Raw genomic sequence first — 25,474 nt, forward strand, 5'->3', positions numbered from 1 at the left:
GCAGAGGGAGGAGAAATTGGCACATCTTTTGATCGTGTGACTAAATTCCCCTTCTGACCCCATGTGTGAGTGAGCTCTGAAAGCTAGGGGTGGTGCACCTGATGCTGAAACATGAAAACAGAGAGTAGCAGGAGTAAAAGTGAAAACAGGAAGACAGACAAGAGACAAAAGAAAGAAAATCAAAGCAAGAAACACTAAATGTTGTAGAGAACTTGTACGTAAGAGGACTGAAGGCAGCAAAGCGCAAACCCCTGTCAGCACATCTCTTCCCAGCTGTCCAGAGTGATGGGCATGTGCGGGTTTAGCACTATGTAACTGTGTGGTGCTAAGGTCGTCCAACATAATTTCATCACATTTCAGCGACTACGTGTAACAGTCGCCCCTGACGGACTCTCTCCTAACCTGTGGCTCAGTGAACCGGCTGGACTCCAGCAGAAAGCAGTCAAACCGTATAAGCCGAATATTTCCCGGTGTCACTCATGCTGCCAGGTTTTGTGCAGGTCTGCGACATTCTCGGAGAGCTAAAGCTCCCTGCTGCTGGTTTATTTTGTTTGTTTGTGTGTCTGCATGAGCAGGATTATGGATCTTTATGCATTGTGGTGTTTGGACTGGCTGACCCTGCAAATATTGTTTGCAAACCAGCAGGATAAAGGGGCAGTCTTTCAGATTATACAGCTCATTTAGAAAACTAGAAAAATGTATGAAGCCAAAATGCTTTGGCAGGAGGCAATTCTGTTTTTGCTTCTTTGCTTTGTGATGTGAGAGGGGTCAAAATTTGTACTAAAATGTTATTGCTTAAAAACGAATAACCAGTCAGGAAACATATTCAGGGAACGCTGCACGGGTGTGGAAAAGGTGAGAGAGGTGTCTTTCTGGCTGTGTTCTGTGTGAGGATCTAAGTTTAATCATTTTCGAAAGATCAGGGGCCCTGAGAGGGGCATTTAAATCAAAGTCTTTCTGCTGCAGAGTCAGGGCTGTTCTTTGAACTATGACTCTTTAGCCCTGAAAAAATGACACCTTTTAATTGAACGTCCCTCTGGGCACTCCAGGTCTTTTGAAGAAGTAAAAATTAAATAAAACCAGTGGTGGAAGTGACCCCTCAACGTGTCTTTATTATGTAATGGTGATTCTCTGATGTACAGTTTAAACCTTTTCCCCCTGGAGTCCCCTGAAACAGACTATGTCTTATGCACCAGGACAACATCGGATATGGACTTTGACATAATTACTTAATGCACAATGCATCGCTGATTATGAAACAGCTACTTTTACAGGTTAAAAAATATGGCCTGATCAATCCCAAAATAATTCCTTTGTGTGCAATTACTTGATTAGTTTCTCCATTAGTTATGTCCCAACCGCAGTTTGTAGTTAAAGTGACAGTGTGTATGAGTGTGTGCGTGTGTTCTGGAGAAGGAATAGAGAAAAGACAAACTGTTTGTGGGAGACATTGGTCTCTGTGTTTCACACATGTTTTGACAGTTCTGCAAGCTAATCCCTATTGTTGCTGCATTGCAGGCTGGGAGGTGTGTGTATGTGCTTGTATGTGTGTGTCAATGTGTGTGTGTGGTGCAGAGGTGGTGGTGGTGGTGGAGAGGGGAGGGGGGGTTCTCTTGGAGAAAACCTGTAGCTGCGTGGATAATGCCTCTGTGCAGAACATCTCTCCTCCACAACAGTTCTTCTCACTGCCTTCACAAAGCCTGGTGTGGATGGGTCTTCTTTTGGTGCACGGTGATGCATAAAATGTGTTTGTGAAATGTGAAAGAATCCTTTTAAAAACAAGCTTCTTTACAACGTATCTATCTCTCTAAGTGGCTCTTCAGTAAGCTCTTTCACTTCTTTTATTTACACGAGTGACACTGGAGTAACAGATCACTGAGCTACTCAGAGCACGCAGTAGGTTGTACGGTATGATGAGGTACAGAGATATTTTCCATGCTTTCTGCACTTTGTGTTCAGTCAGAGAAAGACATGCAACATGCTTCTGTGTCTGTTGTCTTTCACACTCACTCGTCTTGTGTGGTTTGGATTTCAAACTCCGCTTGGACTGCATATCTGGGCTGCTGGCCACCTCACACACAAGCTTTTCCACTTTAGAATCTCCCTGACACACACACACACATACACACACTGACACACACACACAGACACACACACTATATACTCCACCACCATCTCCAAACACACACACCCACACATACAATTGCTGAGACACTCTTTTCAAACCATGCTAAACCTTTAGGCCCAACAATACAGGCAGGACCTAATCTTGTGGCCCTCGTCCAATCAGAGGGCTGGAAACTGAAGAGTGGGAATTGATTGGCTTGCAGCCACAGGGGCCAGTTAGGGGAAGGAGAACAAGAGGAGACAACCATTGTTGATTGATTACCATGAAAGACACTTTTGTTAGCGACTTGAAGGCAGTGCACTGTGCCTGTATCAAGAGGAAACGCTAGCAGTCTTAAAATAGGTCACTGCTCTAACGTGCGTACAAGATACCAGATAGTGAGGTGTGCACAAGACAATCCCACCGACCCCTCCAAGAAAGAGTAAGGTTCATAGATTATTAGCTGTGAGTTGTATTGATTAGCTGTGGTGCAAAGGTTAGCAGAGCCGTGAATAGCAGAACGCCTTGGAGAAGGAAAATAGGAGCTGAGCGATGGGAGAGAGGAGGTGAAGAAATACCGTCCAAAGCTTTAGCCATAAACTTATCCAACCAAATCATCACTTCAGAGCAACTGAAGATGCTTTTAATAACTGACGACATTTCAGGGTTGATTACAGCTCAACGCCATCCTTTCTTTCCACGTTGCAAGTTGTGAAAACTTGTCCAAGATGAGATTGAGCTTGTTTTTTCTTTTGGCAGCGGTTTGATTCCCAGAAAAATCACTCTGCAGCGTATGCACACACCAATAAGTCAACAGGGATTTAAAGTGTAGTGCGGGGAGATAAGATTGAAACAAATTCAGCTCTATTCTGAAGTTAAAAAATGATTAGACGATGCAGTAATCTCATTCGCAATGCTCTGGCTTTGGAAATAAGCGACTGTGTAGTCAGTGTGTTATAAAACTATACGGCCGCTTGGAGAAAGTCAGCTAAAGGGTTTTATGGATGTGCCTGGTTGTCTGATATTGAACCACATCTTTATTTGTGTGATTTCATCTTATTGAATTAAACTTTATGGACTGACTGCTGTTTCTGGAATTTTATCTGCTGCGCTACAGGCGAAGAACAATAGTGTCCAAAACTCTCATCCAAGCGAACTTCAAACTGCTCGCAAAACACACACACACACGTCTTTCCTGGTCTCACTGTTTGTACTGCCCCATACAGATAAAAACAATAACCCAAAAATCCCATCTCTTCACTTCATTCTTGTGTCAGCACTGTGTCCAGCTTTTCCTTACATTACGGCTCTATCACTTAAAAAGAAGAATCAGCTTTCACTGACTCAGACACTTCATATGAATCTGCATTTACAGATCGCTCACATGAGCAAAAGCATCAATGCATGGCAAAGATCAAACGCAAGTTGAAAAGAGCACCCTTCATGTGAGCCACCAATCACACATCCTGCTTAAAATGCAATACATTGTGAGTTTGCTGCCAAGGCGAAGGCCCTCACTGTGTCAGTGGCACTGATAGAAAGAGACAGAGGGGCAGCGTGCTTCTATTCACAGCCAACACACACATTAGCATAACTCCCATGGCGCGGGTACACTACCTAGCCACCTGTAGCTGCACTAGCCTGCCCCTCACTTAGAAAGCTCGTCTTTGCACAGCCGCTCCTTGCTCCTTACTTTTGCTCATTTCTTGAGCTTCTCGAGATTTGGCACCTAAGCTTAAACCTCATACCTCCTTGCCTTTTTTTGCAAGCAGAAATTAAGGAGTGATGAGACATTTTAAGGCCTAAAGTTGGAGCCTGCAGGTGGATGCTGAGGACGTTGCAGGACTGAAGGTTTCAGCACAGTAGTAGTGCAGGACAGTGGTGACAGTGACAGAGCAGAGGTAGAGACTGGAGATCATGCAGCTCCAACAGACCGGTAAATTGGGAGGATACGTTTGTCATGTGATGGTGAGAATGACTCGTGTGAAATCAGTGCAGCTCAAGCTGCCTGCCTGGACTAGCTCCCAGGCGTTGCTCCATTTGTTATGAAATGATAGCAAAAGGCATGACTAGATTACAACAAGTGATATTGAGACAGAAAAAGTAAATTCTCTAGAGAAGAACTCCTCCTTCACATAAACTCCTTCAGGTCCTGAATTTGTCTGGACTTCCCCTTTCACTCATGCCACACAGCAGGAGACTGTCACTGTCACTGTCTCTCCCACAGCCTAAACTCGGGTTGATTAGATCGGGGGCGGGGGCTGGGTGGAGCATACAGGAAGGAGAAGAGGAGTCTCTGATATTGACTGTAATGGGTGAATGTTACTACAACATGTATAAGGACATTTCTACAATGCTAACATAAGAGCTAACAACATAAAGTCCTGGAAAGTGGAGCGAGCAGCAAAGAGGATAAAGAGCAACACTTAGCTCAACAATGTCGTCTCTCCGCCCACTCCGCCCATGATGAATGTTCAGTATATTACCTGCTGCATTCACACCATCACACTCTGTCTTTGTGCAGACTTTTTACTAAGAAGTTAAAGGTCAAAGTTTGCTTAAAGTCTGGATGAACAAATCTGGCTATTTGCATTTTCACCTGCAACCATCCTGGACAAGGCTGCTAAATGTTTAGGCGTGGAGTGGATGTGTAAAATGGATTCAATATAGAAATACATTCATCTTAGCCAGAGGAGGGAAGTTTCATAAAAATCAAACAAGTACGACTCTCTTCCTAAAACTCCTGTAACCACACAGGTTGCATTTCATCGTATTTATCTCGAGCACTTCATCATCGTATTTATCTCTTAGAATGACCAAAATCATTTTGGTGTTCAATCCAAACTCACAAATAGCCTGCTCATACTTTTGTTGAAATGCAACAGCTACTTCTGAAGTGTGAGCTCTTGTTTTCTCACTGTTGATATCAGCAGAGGCTCCACTATCCCAGAAATGCTTCGAGTAAAAGACGAGCAGGCCTAAATGAGAAGCAGACATTATTTGTTATCTGTAGAGAGATGTTCAGGGAGCTTGTTGAGGAAATGTAAGAGGGGTAGAAAGTTTATAAATGCATTACAGAAACAGCATGACTAAGACAAATGTCTTCGTCTTTGTGGGTGTCTGTCAGACCAAAGAATTTTGTGCATATTTGAGAGATGAATAAAAAAATGTAGTTGGAGAAACTTGCCAGAGTTTGTTCTCTCTCTCTTTGGAAACTTGTTTTGAAGGAGGGGTTTCTAGGAGGATAAGGGGCAGGAGGAGTGTCCTGCAGGCCGGTGGGAGCCTCCCTCGGGGCTTTGATAGGCTGAGGCTGCTGTGAGTGAGTGCAGGGGAGGCCAGTAAGAAGGTGAGTGGTCTGGGAGCCTGTTAGGGGGGCAGGCAGCTGCACAGAGCAGTAACCACTGCCTCTTTAAGCCTAAGGTAGTCCTCATTTCAGCTGCAGACTGATAGACAGAGAGCAGGGAGGGCTGGAGACAGGTCTGAGAGAGGGAGAGGGAAGAAAGTGAGAAACTGTGAACAGGGAAAGTTAGACTATAAGTAGTCCTACGTGTGTGTCCACTCTTCCTTCCCTCTGCACTACCTGAGGCACACATACACACAGAGAGAGAGGTGTTTAAGGAAGGCTTAGAGGGCCGACTCTCCAGGGAAGAAGGGAATTAAACACTTTGTTTTCAATTCTTAGCGTCCATTCTCAGGACAAAAAAAAGGATTACAGCTTGTTCGCCAGCCCCACTTGTTCCTCTCTTCTCCCTGCATTTTGTCCTCCCTGAGTCACTTTGGAGACTTTGGATACAACCTTCTTGAACTGTTGGTTGGAGCTCAGAGAGGCATGGCATACGGACAAAAGACCCCCAGGTGGGCATTAACCCAGGGCTCCTTCAGCTTGGCACTGGGCCTGTCGCTCTTCTCCCTCCTCCTCCTCCTCCTCACCGTCTCAGCCGCAGATGAGTACGACTACTACAGCTGGCAGTCGGACAACTTCCACAATGGCCGCTTCTACACCAAGCAGCCGCAGTGCGTGGACATACCAGCTGACCTGCGCCTGTGCCACAACGTGGGCTACAAGAAGATGAGGCTGCCAAACCTGCTGGACCACGAGACCATGCCAGAAGTCAAGCAGCAGGCGGGCAGCTGGGTGCCCCTCCTGGCCAAACGATGCCATGCTGACACCCAGGTCTTCCTGTGCTCGCTGTTTGCACCCGTGTGCCTGGACAGGCCCATCTATCCATGCCGCTCGCTGTGTGAAGCCGTGAGGGACAGCTGTGCTCCGGTCATGGAGACCTACGGCTTCCCCTGGCCGGAGATGCTGACCTGTGATAAGTTTCCCATTGATAACGACCTCTGCATCCCCATGCAGTTCGCTGGGAACCAACCCACTCAGCCACCAGGTAGGTCAGCTGCATGCACGTGCACCAGCTCTGACACACACCCTTATTCAAGCGTGCACACACACTCAAGAATCCTTGCACACTTACAGGTTGAAAGTCCAAAATGGTGTACATCTCAGAATTTTTCTGAACAAAGTCTGATTTAGAGCTGCAGGTAAAAAGTGTTTCTGACAACATGTCAACTTAACTTTTTGTACTAACTCTAAACTCAATGTCCTCTCAAAATGTGATTAATTTATTCTTCAAAAATCTATTTATTCAAGAAAAAAAACTTTAAAGTAACTTAGAAAACCCAAAATCTTTCCAACACAGAAAGTATCCTGCTGCTTTTGTTGTTAATATTCTGTCCAAACACAATGTTGAACAACATATGTGTTCAGTTTTTAAGCAATTAGTAATGATCCAAACAATTTCATGGGTTGTAAATTCAAACATGAAAAGTTGGCTAATAGTTTTACTCTTGCTGATGTTTTGGAGGCCTAAATACAAAAATAAAGCTGTTTTAAATCAAAACTGGTGAGGAAAATGAGTCTTTAAGCAGATATAACATTTTAAGACTTCAATTCATCTTCCTTAAAACATTCCTTGAGACAGCTCAGTGTTCAAGAGCCTGCAGAGTCAGATGCACTCAGAGCTTGAAAATGCCTGTGAGGATCACATGGTTTCCCCGCACGATAATGATGACAGACGGAGGTTTAATTGCAAGAATATCCAGAGGAGGTCAGAAGTAGAGAGAGAGAGTGAGAGAGAGAGAGAGTGAGAGAGAGAGAGAGTGAGAGAGAGTGTGTGAGAGAGAGAGAGAGAGAGAGAGAGAGAGAGAGAGAGAGAGAGAGAGAGAGAGAAGGATGAAGCTACAGGGGGAAAGTTCCCGAGTGAGTGGACAGCTCAGGACGGCTCCCTGCCATCTCCACCCGCCTCAGGGAGGGACAGAGACAGGCCCAGAGAGTCAGACAGGAGACTGAGAGACTCCGGCAGTCAGATCGCTCCCTGAGTTAAGATGAATGGACTGTGATGTTAAACACATCAGTACTGGAAAGGTGAAACACACTCACATGCAAACACACACACACCTTTATCAGCAGACATCAATCAACAGGTCATCAATCAATCTAACAAGTGAGTGAATGTCTTATTTCAAGCTGTCATGCTTCCAAGCTGGCCTGCAGAGTGTCTCGAAACTGACAACAAAACTTAAGAGGGATGGAATATGAAGGGAAACGACTCAATGAAGGTTTCTAAATGGATTAATTCACTAAAATGGAAACTATGATTAGATTTTTCTCAGGCAGTCGACAGACAGATGGGGCGAGTTTAAGAGGAAGAGTGGGAACTCAATAGAGAGAAATAGGTGTGTGCATGTGTGTGTATTCACAGAAACTACTTAAGCAGCCTCTTCACAAAAGCAGTCACCGCTGAGAGGGGGAGAGAGGGAGTCGATGAGGGTCTTTAGACAGTGGAAGGGGGGACAGTCCCCACTGTGTCCCAGCCTGCTCGCCTTTTGTTGGGTCTGGCAGCCAGCGGGCCAATTAGCTAGAAGGCCAATTACTGAGCTCCGGCTAATTAGTGGACATGACAGGACAAGAGAGGCAGGCAGGAGAATGGGGATGGCTGAAGTGTGATTGTGGAGTGCATGGAGAGGAGTGAAAGGAGAGGAGAGGGAGGCAGGGGAGAGAGGAGAGGCAGACAGTGCAGAGAAAAGGAGAAAAGCTGCTCCCTGAAGTCTCTCTGCTTTCAATAAAGACTGCAGAAAATGCTGTATTACTCTCTTTCTCCAACTCTTGCATTTAAGCATTTATAACCAAACAGTTTAGAGCATATCTTATCCACTCGGTTTGAAGTTTTCTTGCATGGAAACATATTTTATTTGATCAATACGACTCAAAAACCAAAGAGAATCCTCTCTCAGATGCACATTTTGCTCTGCCATAAAAGTCAAAGTTTGGTGAAGTTAGGTGATGTTTTCTGTACTGATTGTGCTCACTGTGCGTCTTCTATCTTACAATCATGCCATCTGTTTTTTTTTGCTGTGCCATTTACGCTTCTTGCGTGTTAAAATTGGGTCGATTCTGTCATTTCTAATAGTTCATAATCGTCTCATTTGACAAATGAAACTGATTTCTAACGCACAAGAAATGACAGCCAGCATCTTTTTGATCCTGCCAATCACAACCATCTGTGCAACATATCTTTGCTTTTAATCAGCAGTGTTCACAGCAAGCTGATCTCTAACTATCTGCTGAACTATCTTTCCTGAAAGTAGGAAAAAATAGTTCCAGGATGCAGAGCTGACTTATTCCATTAGGAAAAACGGCTGCTCTGTTTTTCTAGGACTGATATCAACTATGTGACATTTTGGCTCTGCAAGGCCATAACTCATTCTTGTAGTCGCTCCCTGAGAGGAAGGCAGCTCAGACTTAATCTGTCACCTCCTCAAAACAGGAGAGTGTTTGTTGATGCTATCTAATCAAATAATGATCAGAGGCGCTTAGATTACAGATAGAGGCACAGGATCAGGGGAAATATGCGGAGGGATTTTTGGTATTGAGCAATTTTGTGCAGAGAGAAAAAAAAGACGCAAATGTGTTGAGATGGATTTTTAAAGGGCTGAATAAAGCATGGAGTATTACTGACGTTAAAATGATTACATTTGAGTGTGAGCTTGTGTGAAGGGGTGTGAGTGTGTTGTTGAAACTGAGAGTGAACCCGTATCACTTGTAGCCCGCAGGCTCAGTCACTGACATTTTGTTAAGAACCAGAGATTCTCAGATGTGCCGACAAGGCCATCCCGGGGACAGGATTTTGGCTGAACAGCGCTCACACACACAAACACACACTAACACATGCACACACACAAAAACACAAAAACACAGCCAGCAATAATAAAAACGAAAATCTCAGCTTAAATCTATTAGAGGACAGTTTCCTGGGAAGACTCTGTGTCAAAGGACATGGATGATTCCCTTCTCACAGGATCATATGAGGACTCTGAAGGTAATCCAGGTGAATCTTTGGGAATTGGATCAAGCGCGGGAATTAAGTGCCGTTCTACCTCCCTGTCCGGGAGGCCCCGATGCTATCTAAGCTATTCTGCGATTACATGATATAGCACGGTTGGAGAGTCGCTGTGGAAACTAACAGTACAGAGTTAGATTCACTTTCCACCTTTGTGTCATCGTCAGTAAAGATAGAAATATAGAGCGCAGCCAAACCAGCTGTGTGAGTGTGTGATTGGTTTTAGATGTGTGTGTATGTGTGTGTGTTTGTGTGTGTGTGCATTTGGAGACGGTTTGCCTGTGTGTATGAGTGTGTAACAGGGTAAATATGTCTCTGATTATGTGGTCCATATTTCACCTGGGAAGACGAGCAGACTGCTGACAAAAGAGGGTAAAAAAAAACAAACAAAAAAAACAGTCAGCCTTGTGTGTCTGCTAAGCAGAGCACAGTTGAGACTCCCCATCAATCCCACCTGAAGGATTTAATGATGCTACCTCGAGCCGCTGTTAGCATCAGCAAATGAACAGGTATTAAGCATAGCAAGGCTTCGTCCTGGCCTTTTTAGGTGCGTGGGGTAAACTTCAGAACCTATATTGCATGTTTCGTTGAATCCTCAGACAATACGAGCGTTGTCCAGTGAAAGTGGTAAAATTGCATGGTGTGAAAGATATTGTCTGTCCTCGCTGTATCCACTGATGCAGCTAGTGTAAGTTACAACCATGCTAAAGGAGACAGGCAGCACTGTCAGGTCCCCAGCAGCACAATGGGTGCTACTCATGTGGCCCTGGCTGCTATATGAAAGGGAAAATGTGATCCAACGCTTTGTGCATGGAAGACTGCCTCAGCCTTTTGAGGATGTATTTTCTCTTCTGTATAGGATTCCTACAGATGCAAGGAGCGTGCTGTGTTTTAGGGGCCCCGGGGGTGGCCTGTGGGCCGTATTTAAGTCCTCCTCTGTCCGTCTGCATGCCGCATTAAAACAGATGTTAGGACCTCCAACATAAATCACACGCTGCATTTCATCTCCGGCACAGTACCATTTTATGTCATAAGTGTTGCTGCTCGTAACTTAAAGGGCCCAAATGAGGCGTGAGATAGTGACCCGCGCATACTTGAAACTGAACGTTCCCCACATAAAACAAAGCCGGCGTGATGGCTGCATGCACAAGACATGTCAGGGGTCATGATCGTCATGTTGTCGGACAGGGGTTATCCTTTTGTGTGAATGTGTGAAGTACAGAAAAAGAGACGTGAAGCACATTTCTAAACAAATATGATAAAAACTGCAAACATCACACGTGATGCACATGTTTTCAATAGGACTGTTTGAAAAGGATTCTTGACTGTCACGTCATGACAAATGGAGTCTTGAAGGATTCAATTATGATCAGGGCGTCTACATAATTAAATAAACTGCACAGAGCAATTTCCCATTGCACCATCTTGAAATGAAAATGTCTTCATTTTGTTGTCAGACAAAACACATACTTTGGAGGAAACATCTTAATTTGGTGAGCAGTGATGCTTCTTTTGAGGGCTCGCTTTTTCCAAAACATTGTCATTATTTGGAAAAATGATATTAGAACTTTATTAAATAAATTTAAAAGTAGTTTAATATAGTTTGAAAAGCTGATTTTTAATACTGGGGAGATTTGGTTATATTCGTCTGAGGTTAGTCATCCTACATTTCTCGTTGAAGACCAGGTTGTTTGAAAGAGGAAAGAAAAAGACAGTGGGCGTGAGGAGAAGGAGAAAGTGATATTAACTTCAGAGCTATGACTAAAACAAGTTGTGTGGTTAAATTACTGGACTCCTGCCATACGTCATTTCCACTGTGGCTTGCACTTTGAAGATTAACAGAGGGTCCTTCCAAACAGACCACCTCCTCTGCTTCCATCGTCCTCTTCCACTCATCCTCAATCATAAACTCCAGACCTCCTCTTCCTACGTAACAGCAGCTCTGAGAGACAATATTTGAACATTTATCACTGTGTTTGGGAACATTAGAGTGTCTGTAAGAGAGCCAAGGTTAAGTGTAACCCGGCAAGAAAATGACAAAAAGCAGCATACGCAAAGTGGTCCAAGTCCAAAATCAACCAGAGTAAGAACATTGTGCTCACAGTTTTATCACATGGCATGGTCGGAAAAATTCTTCAACTGCTTTCAGACGATGGCAAAATACATGAATGAGCTCATGTCTAAATATTTGCTGGATAGTGATTCTCATCAGAACATGACGGTGACTCCCCTGAGAGAAAGCGTGCAGACCGTGATGGGGGCAGTCATACTCTAATTGATTCCTCAACAAGAATCCAAACGGTGGTTTCTCGCTCCAAGCTCCACCAGGTTTCATGTAGGGACCGCTTTTCCTGACACATGCTCTGGCACCCGCACAACTGGGCCTCCTGCCAACATACCACCCCTACGAAACCAGAGTGAATTGCGGCAGAGTCTGAATGAGACGTAAGAGCTTCAAGGGAATCATTCAAAACTGACAAATCCAGAGTTTTGGCGTTGAGCATCAGTGTTTAAGTGTGTGTATGTGAGTGTGTGGGGGGAGATGCGCGTGTGTGTTTCCGTGCCAGTCTTCATGTCAGCACCAGACAATTAGAGGCTTGACCCTGTAGGCCTCTCAGGTCTCCTACTATGGAAAGCATGGGAACCCTCATAGGAGGAGAAACTGGCAGTTACTCTTCAAGAACATGGTTCAACTCTCTCCACACACACACAGAAGAACGCATACACACACATACATACATACACTCAGTGGCAGTTAGGGGGTTCACCTCCCCACGACCCAAGCAGTGAAGCATGCTAAACTTTGACCCCTGTTATTATCAGCCCAGACGCTGAGGTTTGGGCTGGGGTGATAACCTTTGAACTCTGACTCTTAACCCAGGGGCCTGAGCTGGTCTCCGCTCAGATAATCCTGTGTTTGTGTGTGTGTTTGTGTGTGTACAAGTGTGAGTTTGTTGGTGGGACTCTCACAGGAAAGGAGAGTTTTTGGGAGAGAGATACCCGATTTCTTTCAGTTTTGCAGTTTTACAGTTGTCTTGAAAAAGGCTGCTAACACAGACGTGTTTCCACTCCTGATATTTCTCTGCCCTGGAGGTTTACTGTATACATGTGCTGAGGGGAAGATTTAAACACCACATCCTTCCCCCCTCTATGACTCCTTCCAATATTATTCCTTGTTGTCTAGATTGGCCCAGGGCTCTGTTTACAGATGAGTGGACTGATATTAGCTGTGTGCAGCTACAGCCAGACCCCTCTTGGATTACATGGAGTTTATGTTGTAATTGTCATAATAAAGTTTTATATTGAAGAGCCTTTGGAGAAAATTGCATGGTAGTATGAAAACTGTGAGTGTTTGTGTGTCTGAGAAAGAGCAGAAGGAGTGCTTGGTCTGCACAGGTGAAAAAACTGAAGAGGAATATTTGATTGTAAAAAAATGTGATGATCATTTTTTTATGATCTCAAGCTTGTTTGGGCGGATTTATACTGTTAACCAGGCGTTTAAATTCATGCACCAGCAAGATCTCTCCAAAAGTGAATAAAAAACCATGTTCTGTCTCACTGTGAATCACCCCTGTGTTGGTGCGCAATAACAACACAGCTCCAAATCGCTGTTTCTAAGGGTAAGCATGCTTTTGAGTAAAGCAGGCCTGACCATAAATTTGGAGTTCAAAATAAACTGAACATGTTGCTTTGGTTTCCTATCCTTGTTCCACAATGTGTGTTCACTGTGAGGCCTGAGTGCTGCTGGGTGTGACTATGTGCAGAATCACTTCTCACCATGTTCTGCTGCTCCTGCTGCAGCATTTACCTTTCTGCACAGCCATGACCACGCCTGCACCACCAAAATATACATGGTCTAGTGTAAAAACATTTTGCACGGTGTAATTGCAGGGCAAACATCAGTCAGCCTGCTGGACTGCATATTCCCTCCATGGCAAATAGTCTCTGACACCAGGAGGGAGGACTGCGAATAAGTGCTTGAAAAGTGCTTAACGATTTCACATTGAATGGTTTCAGTTTTGCTGACTTCACCTGAATAAGATTCACCTCCACTCAGCCATTTATTCAAACATTGATTTGGCTTTGTTGTTTATGTGTTCCAGCGGTGACCAAGGTGTGCCCTCCCTGCGACAACGAGCTGAAGGCAGACAACATCATGGAGCATTTCTGCGCCAGTGACTTTGGTAAGTAGAAGAACGATGTAGCTCTATACTGGAGGAAACTGCACATAAAAAGTGCATTATAATACAAGTCTACACCAGGGCCGGCCCGTGGCATAGGCAGTATAGGCAAATGCTAGGGGCGCTGGCCATCCATAGGGGGCGCCGCTAAATGAGTGAGGAAGAAAATTTGAAGATAATAGGAAGAACAATATTGTTTTATCTAATTTAATTTTGGATTAAATTGCTGAATTATGCCAGTAAATGTTTAAAAGCTTGTGATTCACTTTTGGTTTTTAAAGTAATGGCATACAAATCAGTTTTTAAAGTATTTAAGTGTTCATCATTTACTTTTTTTTGCTTTGTTTTTGTTGGTTTCCTTACACTTTGGAAGCTGTTAGCTTAATGAGATAGAAAATGTAGACCAGGCTTAAATAAGCATTTTGCTTCTGCCTTTTCAGTCATCATTTAATACATTACTTTTGCTTTGTTGAAAGTGTCTTCACTGTGAAAATGATTGTGTTATATAATGACTGAATAAATTCTACTACTATTACATTATGCATTTTGAAATTGTATAATAATTTCCCTGCTAAATATCAGTGTTATTACCATTTTATAAATGCTCTTTTAGAGGTTATTTTTATTTTAAAACAAAGGAAACCTGTAAAACATAAAGCTGGATGTCAGTTGTCTTTTAGAGCATATGTGATGTGATTGTTGTTGGAGTTCATACAATACAATCTTGCCTAGGGCACCAAGTCCGTTAGGGCTGGCTCTGGTCTACACCAAGTTATCTTATGATTGAACAGTACGATAGCAAGGTCTGCTGGGCTCCTGCAAAGAAACTCTTGTACAATGTACATCTGTGCATGAACAGAACTTATAGCAATAAATCCTCCTCTTGTTGCTCATTATATGGAAAAATATGCCAACTTTTTAATGTTAAATAAAATATGCATTAACTGAAGTCCTGTTTTTAACAAAAGTAGCTCAAAATGATAGCCTGTGTTAGAGTAAAGCTGAATCTTTAAACATGTTTTATACACCCAGGTTCAGCTGTCAGTTTGAAGGTTCTTTGCTGGGGGATATAAAAATAGAGTTTGGGCTTTAGTATTTATTGCTTTAGTTTTCATCTACTGTTTCTTCCATGGAACCAAATGTTTATGAGTATTTGGAATGAATTGCTCAGAAAAAAAGAAGCAAATCACACATTAATTTATCACCATCCCAGTAATCTTTTCTTTCTCATAATGATGAATTGTTTGAAAAGCATTTGGTCCCTGTGGTCCATTCAACACCATTTCCCAAACTTTGCAGTATTCCAGTTTCACTGCAGTTATGACCCGCACTCAAAGCCAGGATATAATTATTCCATTATTTCTGCTCATCAAGGCTTTGGCCCATCACACTCTGCAGCAGCTGAATTTCTGCATGCATGGACTATCGCCCCAGTCCTCAGAGTTAATGATGAACTGCTCTGTATTTTCTCTGGTCAGAAGATCCTGAGCTCTGAAATGGCAACAAAAACTCATAACCTTGAGGGATTCATACTGAACTCACGTCTTCTGTTTCTGAACAGATTAGTGAGAGTTGTATAATTGAAAAGGAAACCATAATCCTCTGACACAGTGTCCCACATAGGATCAGTCTGCAGCTTCATAATCGGTCCTCTAGAAGTTACCCACACATATAAAATGTCCTGAGTATACAGAATATGACCCCGTTATAAATCCTGAGTTAATGCACGCCCAACACATCGCGTCCAACTACAACAACAAATACATCTTGGTTCACATTGCTCAAGATCAGAGCTGCAGCCAAAACGTAAGCTCATCATTATTAATCACATCTCCAGATATTTATTCGTCCGCTTAATTTAAGGGTTACATATCTCAGTCCTCCAACATGTGGGGAGCAGAAAGCAACAAAGAGATTCTTTCTGATCATTACGATGAAACATGACCACATGTGTGAGCAGATAGCCAGCCTCCTGCCGACATTTCATTGGCTCTTAATGTATGTGACATGAGGATGAGTAGAGAAGTCAAGATAATCGTGACGTATGGATTTGGAGATCAAGGCAAGAATGACTCCACAATGTTTTTGTATAAGGCGATATCTGACTCCAGCTTGATCTCACGCCTCCTGAATGTTGTACCTATTCATCTTTGAACTAGGTTTCCCCTCAGAGGATGTCACACTTAGTGTTTTGTTACAGTCGACTCTTGATGTCTGATCTCTCCACATTCCTTGTTGTATAATCCAGCAGCAGATGACAAGAGCAGAAAAGAAAGGAGGGGGAAGTGGGTGTAGGTGTAGCGTACACCTGAGACAGTTTGATGGGTAAGAGAAGTATGAATCTAAAGCCAGATTTTTTACAAAGCTGGCTCTCTTGTAACCTGGATAGATCATTGTTAACTCATACTGCACACCTGGCCCAGTCAGGAGGAGGTTATGTTTGTCAGAGTTATTAAATATGATTTGGTTGTAAAGCTTTATCACTTTACTAATTATTTTCTTCAAAATATTCCTTATGAACAACATAGATTCTCAGCAGAGGAGATACTATACATAAAAGTACTTGATAATGACAAAGAAAAAAGCTAAGCAGTTAACAGTTGCTTTAGCGGTATTCATCACATCATGGTAAGTGAGATGCATTCAGGCAGGGCTGCAAGAAATGGCCCTCTCCCCAGTCATCCTGTATTGTTTTCAGTTTCCTCCAAGCAATAACGACTCTTTAAATTCCACACCGCTGATCAGAAAAACACTAAAAGAATGATGAGGAACAGCAGCTACACACCAACTTAGTTACTATAAAATTCAGTGTGTAGGATGCACTGATAACCAATGGAGATGGAGATCTTTTCTCCAACAGACCCCAAAAACCGACTGGGTCTCATAAACAGGTTCAATTTATATCCTGGGTTGGACTGTTTTAGTTTAACAAAGTTAGCCAAAAAAAATCAAAGGGATTTTCAAATATTCTACCTTAAGGGACAGTGTCTGACCTAAATGCAGCTCCTGACTAAACAGCTTAAATCATGTGTGTTATGCTCAAGCTTTATTTAGGTGCAGTTTTTATTAGCAATATTTAAATGGTGGCCCTGGAAGAGCTTCAAGTGGCTCAATAATTAAAAGTTTTTTTTTAATCAAGAGAGTAATTCTTTTGCAGCATTCCTTTCTCTCCTTCTTTGCAGCAACACAGCATTGGTTTTGGCCTCAGCAACTTCACTGTGCTCCAATTTGTTAGTAATTACATCCGGACTGAGGTAAGCAGTCCATAATCGCTTAAAGATGAAAGCCTAGGTTAGTGGTAACAGTTGATAACCACCTTTGTGAAACTGGTGATTTCTGTGGACATGGGCCTCAGGTTTGTTAAGACAGTTAATGCAAAGAAAGTTGATTTGTTAACCTCCTTTGTGTTAGAAAGTAGTAGTTGCTTTGTAGTACACTCATGTAGCCAGTACGGTAGTTTGCTCACTCTAGCTAAAAAAAAAATTCTCCTATACAGTAAGGCCCACTTTTTTTCTTTCTTATTCTACCACTACATCTCATCTTACTTATTTCTTCTTACTTTAAAATATAAGAGAGCTTGTCCTTATCCAGGATTGGCTTGTCACAAGGACTGGCCAAGCTGCACAGATGGCCTCACTGCATCACTTGCAAATGAATATTGATGTGCATTCAAAGAGGTTTAAGAAGAGAAATGATTAAATCAAATTAATCTTCATGGTACAAACATACTGAAATCAAACACACGCATACATTGATGTGTTCAATCACAATAACACACATTTTATGAAGGCATATAGGCATGCACTTGCAGCACGTAAAACACCAGCTCTCACTCAAGGAGATGGATGCAAATCAGGATGCAGATGAGAGGCTGCAGTCCTACAAACATTCCTTCTTTAACATGCTATCGTTTCACATGTACTGTATACATATCAGGGTGCACCAAGATCTGTTTATGCAACTGTAGACAAGCAGTCGAGAAGTAAAATGGCGATCTTCCAACAGGCTTGGTACATAGTTATGTTTCAAACAGAGCTCATGCCTTTGACCGCCGGTCCATGATTTATGTCACCTGTCAAAATGTTCATCCAGAAAATGATTTTCAAAAATGTTTGGCAGTTTTAATTTTAATCCCTCATGTGTTCAAATTTGAACTTTAAAAGTAAGGCTCAGCATGAGATACGAGTCAGGACTTCAGAATGCTGTTAAAACCAGATTTTACTAGAACTGGACTCTGTATACAAAACTAAAAATGGTGTGCAGAGGTCTGTTTTCATACTTTGTTCAAGTATGTAGGATTGTGAGCACAAAGCAAGAACAGTGTGCCAACACAGAAGGGAATGGGTGTAAACATTTAATACTTAAGATTCTAGAGTTACAAAGTTACATGGATCCCACGTGGAAACAGTGCTATGAAATAAAGACTCTTCCCACATGAATTTGAAGGTCCAAATACAAAAATACAACAAAATACAAAAATACAAGTTCCAAGATTTTGAAAGGTAAAATATAGTGGCATTAAATGTCCCATATAAAGGGGATGCTATAATGATGAGGCACTGTGCTGTTAGGCTGCTTTACTGTTCTCTGATGAAACAGGAAGCAGACCAGTGCAGAGAATGCAGTGGCGGAAAAACACCTACACAAACATGGCGAGTGCTCCAGAAGAGCCTGCACCAGTACACTACACATATGATCCAGAATCTGACACTGAACAGGAGGAGGAAAATATTGAAGTGTTGCAGCTGCAGTTACAACAGCATGTCCCTGAATGGTCCATTCAAATTTAAGTGTTGTTTCTATTTCTTTGCCTCATTGTTGAAGGAGTTTGAGGTGAAGTGGTTAGCACAAACAAACAAACAAAAACTAGCCCCAACTGTAGCAGGCATGTTGTTGTAAGAAACAAAAAGCAGACACTGTTTCCTTCAGTCTTTTAGGGCAGGGAGTGAACAGATACATTGTGTTATTTTTTGCAACCAACAGTACAGTCTAACCTTTGACATCTTGACTCTGCGATCTAAAAGCAAAACTCCAAAAGAATAGGAGGAAGCGCAATCCATAGAGGAGAAGGAGTGGAAGTTGTTTTGCATGCATTCCTATGCAAATCACTCCTGTTGTTACATCACCACAGGAGCCAGTTCAAATCGATTTGTAGAAACAATGTTTACCCAGTAGGTGGGCTACAGAAACAATGAAGAGGCTTTTTCACTTCCACATTCTCAGGGCTGCTAAGTTGAAGATGTGTTTTTCATTATGTTGGACCTTTTAATAACATTTAAACAGCAGAAAAAGAGGCCCTGTAAGAATGGTTGCACCAAGGAATAATTAAACCCTAATCTGCAAAACAAAAACCCCAAAACAAATGATTGTCAACATTCAGATGACTGAATGAATTGCCATTTGCTGATGAAGAGTTTTGACTCATGCATGGTAAAAGGCTTAAGTGTTGACTTGAACCTACTTCAAAATACTTTAGTTTTAACTTCCAAAAACAATGCTTGTTTTTGTTGGCTTTTCCCCAAGTCAGACATACAAATATACCCACAGGATGCAGTTTTTACACGCTGTGGGAAAAGTTAAATGATGATACTCAGGAGAGGTGTAAAATCGCTGCTCCTCCGGCAAAGAGCTCAGTGCTGGCCTTGCAGAAACAAGAAATGTCACAGCTGCCCAAAGTAGAAGTTAACTGCAACAGATTGAAATATAAACAGCTACTGCATGTAAATACCTGCAAGTTATATATAAGGTGAATGATTTAATTTGTCTCCTTCTCTTCTCCCTCAGTCCTCAAAATGAAAATCAAGGAGGTGAAGAAGGAGAAGGGCGACCGGAAGCTGATTGCAGCACAAAAGAAGAAGAAAGTGTTGAAGCAGGGTGTGCTGAGGAAGAAAGACCTGAAGAAACTGACCCTGTACATCAAGAATGGCGCCAACTGCCCGTGCGCCCAGCTGGACAGCCTGGGCACCAACTTCCTCATCATGGGCCGCAAGGTGGACCAGCAGCTGCTGCTCATGTCCATTCACAAGTGGGACAAGAGGAGCAAGGAGCTCAAGTTTGCCATCAAGTACATGAAGTCCCACCAGTGTCCGACCTACCACACCGTTTTCCAGTGATGCGGCTCACTTTACTGTTCACAAAAGTCATGATCGTTAGCCACATTCCAAGTAGAAGTTATTCTCTTTTTGATACTGCATTTCTGAAACCTCATTTCCAGCAAGACATGTTAACAGCCCACTGCTCAGTCACGGAAGGGGATACAGAGTGACCAAGATCTAGCATGAATCTGGTAGTCAAGGGGCCCATCCTGATCTGCTCAGATCAATCTCAAATTGTAATGCTGCAGAGTCGATAAGATGCACAATCTGCAGCTCCTTAACAATAATAGAGTCCCCAAAGAAACCACAGATTACAAACAAGATGGGTGCAATTATTTTATTTCTCAGAGAATAACAGACATGTAACCTACCCCCTACAGTCTGAGTATTCTTCCTTAACAATTCTACTTTTCTCTTCTGATATAGAATCAACCAATCACTTGTATGATATTTTACAGAAACTTTATCAATTAGATAGTGTCAATAAGAAATGTGAACCTTCATATTTGAGTCAGTTATTAGGGGAAATGTATTTGATAATATCTTAATTATAGACTGACAGAATTGGAGCGGGGAGGTTTGTTTCTGTGTGAGAAGAGAAATGATACCCTACATTTATGTAGGCTCTGCACGGGCACAACGGCACAGAGCCCCTCGACAACATCAAAGCAGAGAAATGTAGATGATCCACTTAAGTGTGTGTTTTGATAGTGTACAAAGTAGGTAATTAAGATGAATACTAGATGATTAGATAACTGGGCTTTTTTTCTTTTATCCCTGGCGGGAAGAGAAGACTAATGGAAGAAGACAGACTGACGGACTGGATGATGCTTCCACTGACTTTGTACAGCACCGTTTTTGTGGCCTGAAAGAGAGAAACTTGAATATATTTGCTTTTTCAGTTGGATAGAGGGAGGTTCAGACAGAGAAGACATCTTCCTGAAAAGGAGAGGAGGAGAAGAAGAGAGAAGAAAGAGAGAAAGAGACTCTGGACAGAACCAACAGTGTTGGCTTGATAAGTCTCTGATACTTGCTATTTTTCACTATAACTCTTCATTTTTTGTACTCAAATTGTTGAATTTGCTTCAAACATATATTGTATGAAAGCAGAAATCATACGTACAGACATAGCACCTGAACTCACTGTTGCTGTAGCAATAAAAGATGAAAATTTAACTTTGACGATATTTTCTAATCAGTTAACCTGTAAGTAGTTCTGTTACTGAAATACAACTTTGTTTTACAAGAAAGTAAATGAATAAAATATATTTCAAATTTTTATAAAGAATATTTCCTTGAAATGTTCCGTTTCTTTGTCGTTATGATTGAACCACACAGAGAAAACACCTACTCTGAACTTACCCTCTACAAAACATGTTGGCTTGGTTGAGAAGATACTCTGAGAAGACAGAGTGCACACATCACTTGTTTACAGACTCTTTCGTGAGAAGCATGGTTCTCATTAATTCATTACATTTAAAATATATTCAGGAAAAGAAAATGTCCAACTTTTTCCATCTAATGAAATGCAGTCAACACTTGGCATTGATAGAAAAGGGAACTACTCCAGTCGTCTGTTTTTTTTTATTTCCTTTTATCAATCCAGTGGTCTAAGCAGAGAGTATTTTTATTACTGATCTCTAAGTGGGAATTAATCTGAGAAAAGCATTAAATGGACTTTTCAAAGTTTCAGTTTTTTCTAAAACCTTGAGAGGAGGACATTAAGGATTTTAAGATTGCACATGGCCTGCATTCCACCTTCATTTCTTCTTTCAAAGGGAAAAAAAGAGGTGAAATTTCCAGGGCTCTGTGCAATGCCAAAATCCTCCGATTCACTCTAGCCCTGAGGCTTTACACAAAGCCTGGACTACAAAACCACCAGCATTTAATTCTTCGAGTAAAGGGGTGACGCAGACAGACAGCAGGCTGCAATGTAAGTGACCAACTTTATCAAAACCACCCAGAGCTTAACCACTCCAGACGCATACATAACAAATTCATGGCAGCAAAATAATTTGGCATCTTTGTCCTCCAAAATTGCAAAATGGATCAATTGTGAAACTGTACAATTTTTATAGTCTTCCACCCATATTTCCCGAAATGTGGAGACTTTTGGAGACTGTTTAGAGCGTGAAAGCCAGTACAGTTATGACCTATTTCCATCTGATTTTGAGAAAGAGCATGCTCTGGTCTCGCGCTGTGGAATGACAGAAACTGGACGGGACAGGGATAATAAGACGAAATGTGTTGGACACAACTGTCTTTTTATAGACTTTAAAACCTTTAAATCCACTGTTCAGGATCAAACAAGATAAAAACTACAGCTGGAATTCATATTTTACATATGAGGAGATTACTTTGAGCTTAGAGGTACGTGATGAGCAGCTTTCATGGAACAAGATGGAGGAAAGCAGTGAACTCAGCATGGAGCAAGACAATGAAGAGGGAAGGTGAAAAAGTAGAGGAGGGAGAAACTTGGGGGGATCCCAAAGACGTCCATCAGCACTCCTTCAAAGGTCACTTAGTTTAGTTAATAAGGGCCTGATGAAGGAACAGCAATACACAAAGAAACACATACACACACTCCAATGACACACATGTGGGGAAAACTTTACTACAAGGTCCCATTGTCTCACACTTTTCCAACAAGACCTCACTTGGAATCTGACAGTTATATCAAATATACATTAACTGCACATCTTGTAAGTAACAGAGGAGACACGCACGCACACACACACACACATACACAACCACACACAATTTCATAGGATGGCTTTGGGCTATTTTACATGAACAACAGGGAATATCAAAAATGTCCTCTGTTAGCGTTCGGGTCCCTCGTTGGTGAATGTGTAAAAATGCAAAAGTCCACTGTTAGATATTTAAGTATGCATATGCACACACACACACACACACACACACACACACACACACACACACACACACACACACACACACACATATATATAATTTGACCGGAGTGATTATGACTTGGTATTGGTTGACTTACAGCATCATCAAAAGAGAATATCAAAAATGCCCCCTGTTGGCTTTGTAGTCTCCTGTTGGTGAATGTGTGACAATGCTTGTGTCCACTGTTAGATAGGTATTTATTAAGTACATACACGCACATACACACACAGCTACTCACACACTCTAGAAAAAAGGCCACATTGTCTGATTTTATTGCACTGTGCAGATAAGCAGCACCTTTTCCACAGTTGAATAGTGACCACATGCTTGGCCGTTACCTGCATACACACACATGTATACACACACACACATACACACACTTGTCTTATACTGCACATACTTGGACTTGATGGTAAAACTACGTTTTTGTTATGTCAGAATAGTTTCCATCTCCCACCCGATTTTCTGCTTTTTCCACATTTTCCATTTCTTTTGATTAAACCCAGAGAGAAGGGTGTGAACAACTCACCATAACTTTTTCTACTACAGAGAAAATATTTTACTTGTGTGATGAAGTTCATTTGGAATATGAGCTGATGACGTCTGTGTGTTCGAACTGCATATTTCTTATACATATAACTACATATTTACTCACACATTAAACATTAGAAAAGTGGTGTTGTGTTGAAAAGAGAATCCTCCTGGAAATGTGTATATGAGTATCACAAACGTACGCCTTTATTAACATTAGCATCTACTGGAAAAATCCTGTTTGGCATTTTATGCAGAAAAACATGGCACACCTTATTGAGTTTGCCTGCAAAATACACCATCCCTCCTTAAAATACCAAAGTGACATCTAAAGTAATTACAAAGTCTGGTTTATCTTTATCCTTGAGGCTTTATTTAATTTCTTCGTAGACAAAGAAAGAGAGACTAAATTCCTGAAATCCAATAATCAATATTAGATTTTCTTCAGTTTTCAGTTTGAGAGACGAGAACAAAAACAAAATGCTTTTCCTCAAGAAAGGCCTCTCTCTTTGATTCTGACAAAACCAGTCAGACATTCACTGCTGATGTTGTGTAATTCATTGTCTGTGGAAAAGTTATTGAACATTGGAAACAAATTTCATTCTTCTTAAAACAAGTACAAATGCTTTGATGACTACAATTGTTACCAGTCCATTTAGAAAAACGTGGAAAACTTGGATTAATCTCATCGTTTGAGATTTTTTTTTTTCTTTTCACTAATACTTTAATGCAGGAATGAACACACACACAGAGAGACACAGACACACACAAACACACACACACACACACACACACACACACACACACACACACACACACACACACACACCAGCACAAGCTCATGTACACGGTAATCAGATTTGACTAGTCTACCTCCACCAAAAAAGATCATTATATAACTTTCTGGTGGATCAGAAGTATTTGTATTAGCTGCAGCATGCCTCTCCCTGCCCACCACACAAGGTACCATTAAAACAGCATTAGTAAGTAAGCCAACATCCTTCTGGTCTGAATCGCTGGACCACCTGTCTGCAGGAAGGGGAGGACAGCACAGACAGAGAGAGCTGTACATTCATGTAAAAGAAGAGTGAGAATGGAAACAGCAGCACATGGATAAAGGACTGCACTGGCTCTGAGCCTTGGCCTGCCTTGCTCAGTGAAATGCATAAAAGATGTTGCGTTTTGTTGTTGTGTGTGTTTTTGTGAGTGTGTTTGCTTATGTGCATAAGCGTGCCATGTAGACTCCCTTTGAAAGGCCTAGAGCGAGCCAGGGAATCATTTTCTCCCTGTAATAAAGTCAGAGAAACTTTCTCCATGTGGTACACACACAGCGAGCAGGCTGCTTTCCACAAGATTGCTCTCATCTACATGCATACTCGCTCCAGCTGAAAAGCCAGTTTCAGCAGGCTGAGTAATTTTCTCAGTGGTGATGAATATGAATGATAAATGAGGATTGTTTCAGTAATTCCACTTCTAAACTACAGCAACGAGAGGTTTTAACATCTTTAACAATGCATGTGGAATATAAAATCACTGCTCTTCAGAGTTAGAGGGGTAATTTGCTGCTCTCTGTGACAGTTCATTTAACATCTTGTTGAATTATGTCAGACTGGTGAAAGTGAGTGCTTACATTTCATACTGATAATTTGTCTTACTAAGCTTCTTCTCATCTCAGCTCTGCAGGTGCACAGGTGTATCCTGTGCAGGCATTTTTCCTCCCCACAAGCCTCCAATCGGAATCTGTTTGTTGATTGATGAGCTAATGTGATGTGTGTGCGGAACGACAGAGTCTTTATAGAAACAGGTTTATAAATTATTAATTATACTGCTCGATATGCAGTGCTGTGAATCAGACAAATTATCTGTTTTTCCTATGAATATCATTCAAAGGGACTCATTTCCCATTTTTTTGAATGGAAATTTCACTTCAGACGAGTCGACAAGTCTGACTGTAAGGACACACCGAGAAAAACCTTGTGTTTAACACGGCTAAACACAAATAGGTGTGCCAAGTGTGGCTACCATCTCCAGTAGTTGGTCCTCATTGAAGGTCATCTTCCAAATGCCTGTGCGGATAACACAATACTCTGGTTGAGTGGTTATATGTCAGTTTAACCAGACACAGCCTACATACAACTTTTCTTCATTTTCAAGATCAAAATACTGACAAACTGCACCACGCTAACCGATGCCTTCTGTGCTTGTAGCAAATTGCTGCATTATGGCAGCAGTCAACAATCTGAGCCA

General features: G+C 41.9%; 1 protein-coding gene across 1 annotated transcript; it reads left to right on the plus strand.

Moving 5' to 3' along the window:
• The first annotated feature begins 5,405 nt into the window (after nt 1–5,405).
• Nucleotides 5,406–21,073, plus strand: sfrp5 (secreted frizzled-related protein 5). Its single transcript, XM_034682530.1, has 3 exons — nt 5,406–6,495; nt 13,611–13,691; nt 19,473–21,073. The coding sequence occupies exons 1-3, from the start codon at nt 5,937–5,939 to the stop codon at nt 19,799–19,801; spliced, it is 969 nt and encodes a 322-aa protein (XP_034538421.1). The 5' UTR covers nt 5,406–5,936; the 3' UTR covers nt 19,802–21,073.
• Nucleotides 21,074–25,474: the final 4,401 nt, after the last annotated feature.

This window comes from Notolabrus celidotus, chromosome 4, assembly GCF_009762535.1.
Source record: "Notolabrus celidotus isolate fNotCel1 chromosome 4, fNotCel1.pri, whole genome shotgun sequence".
Taxonomy (NCBI): domain Eukaryota; kingdom Metazoa; phylum Chordata; class Actinopteri; order Labriformes; family Labridae; genus Notolabrus; species Notolabrus celidotus.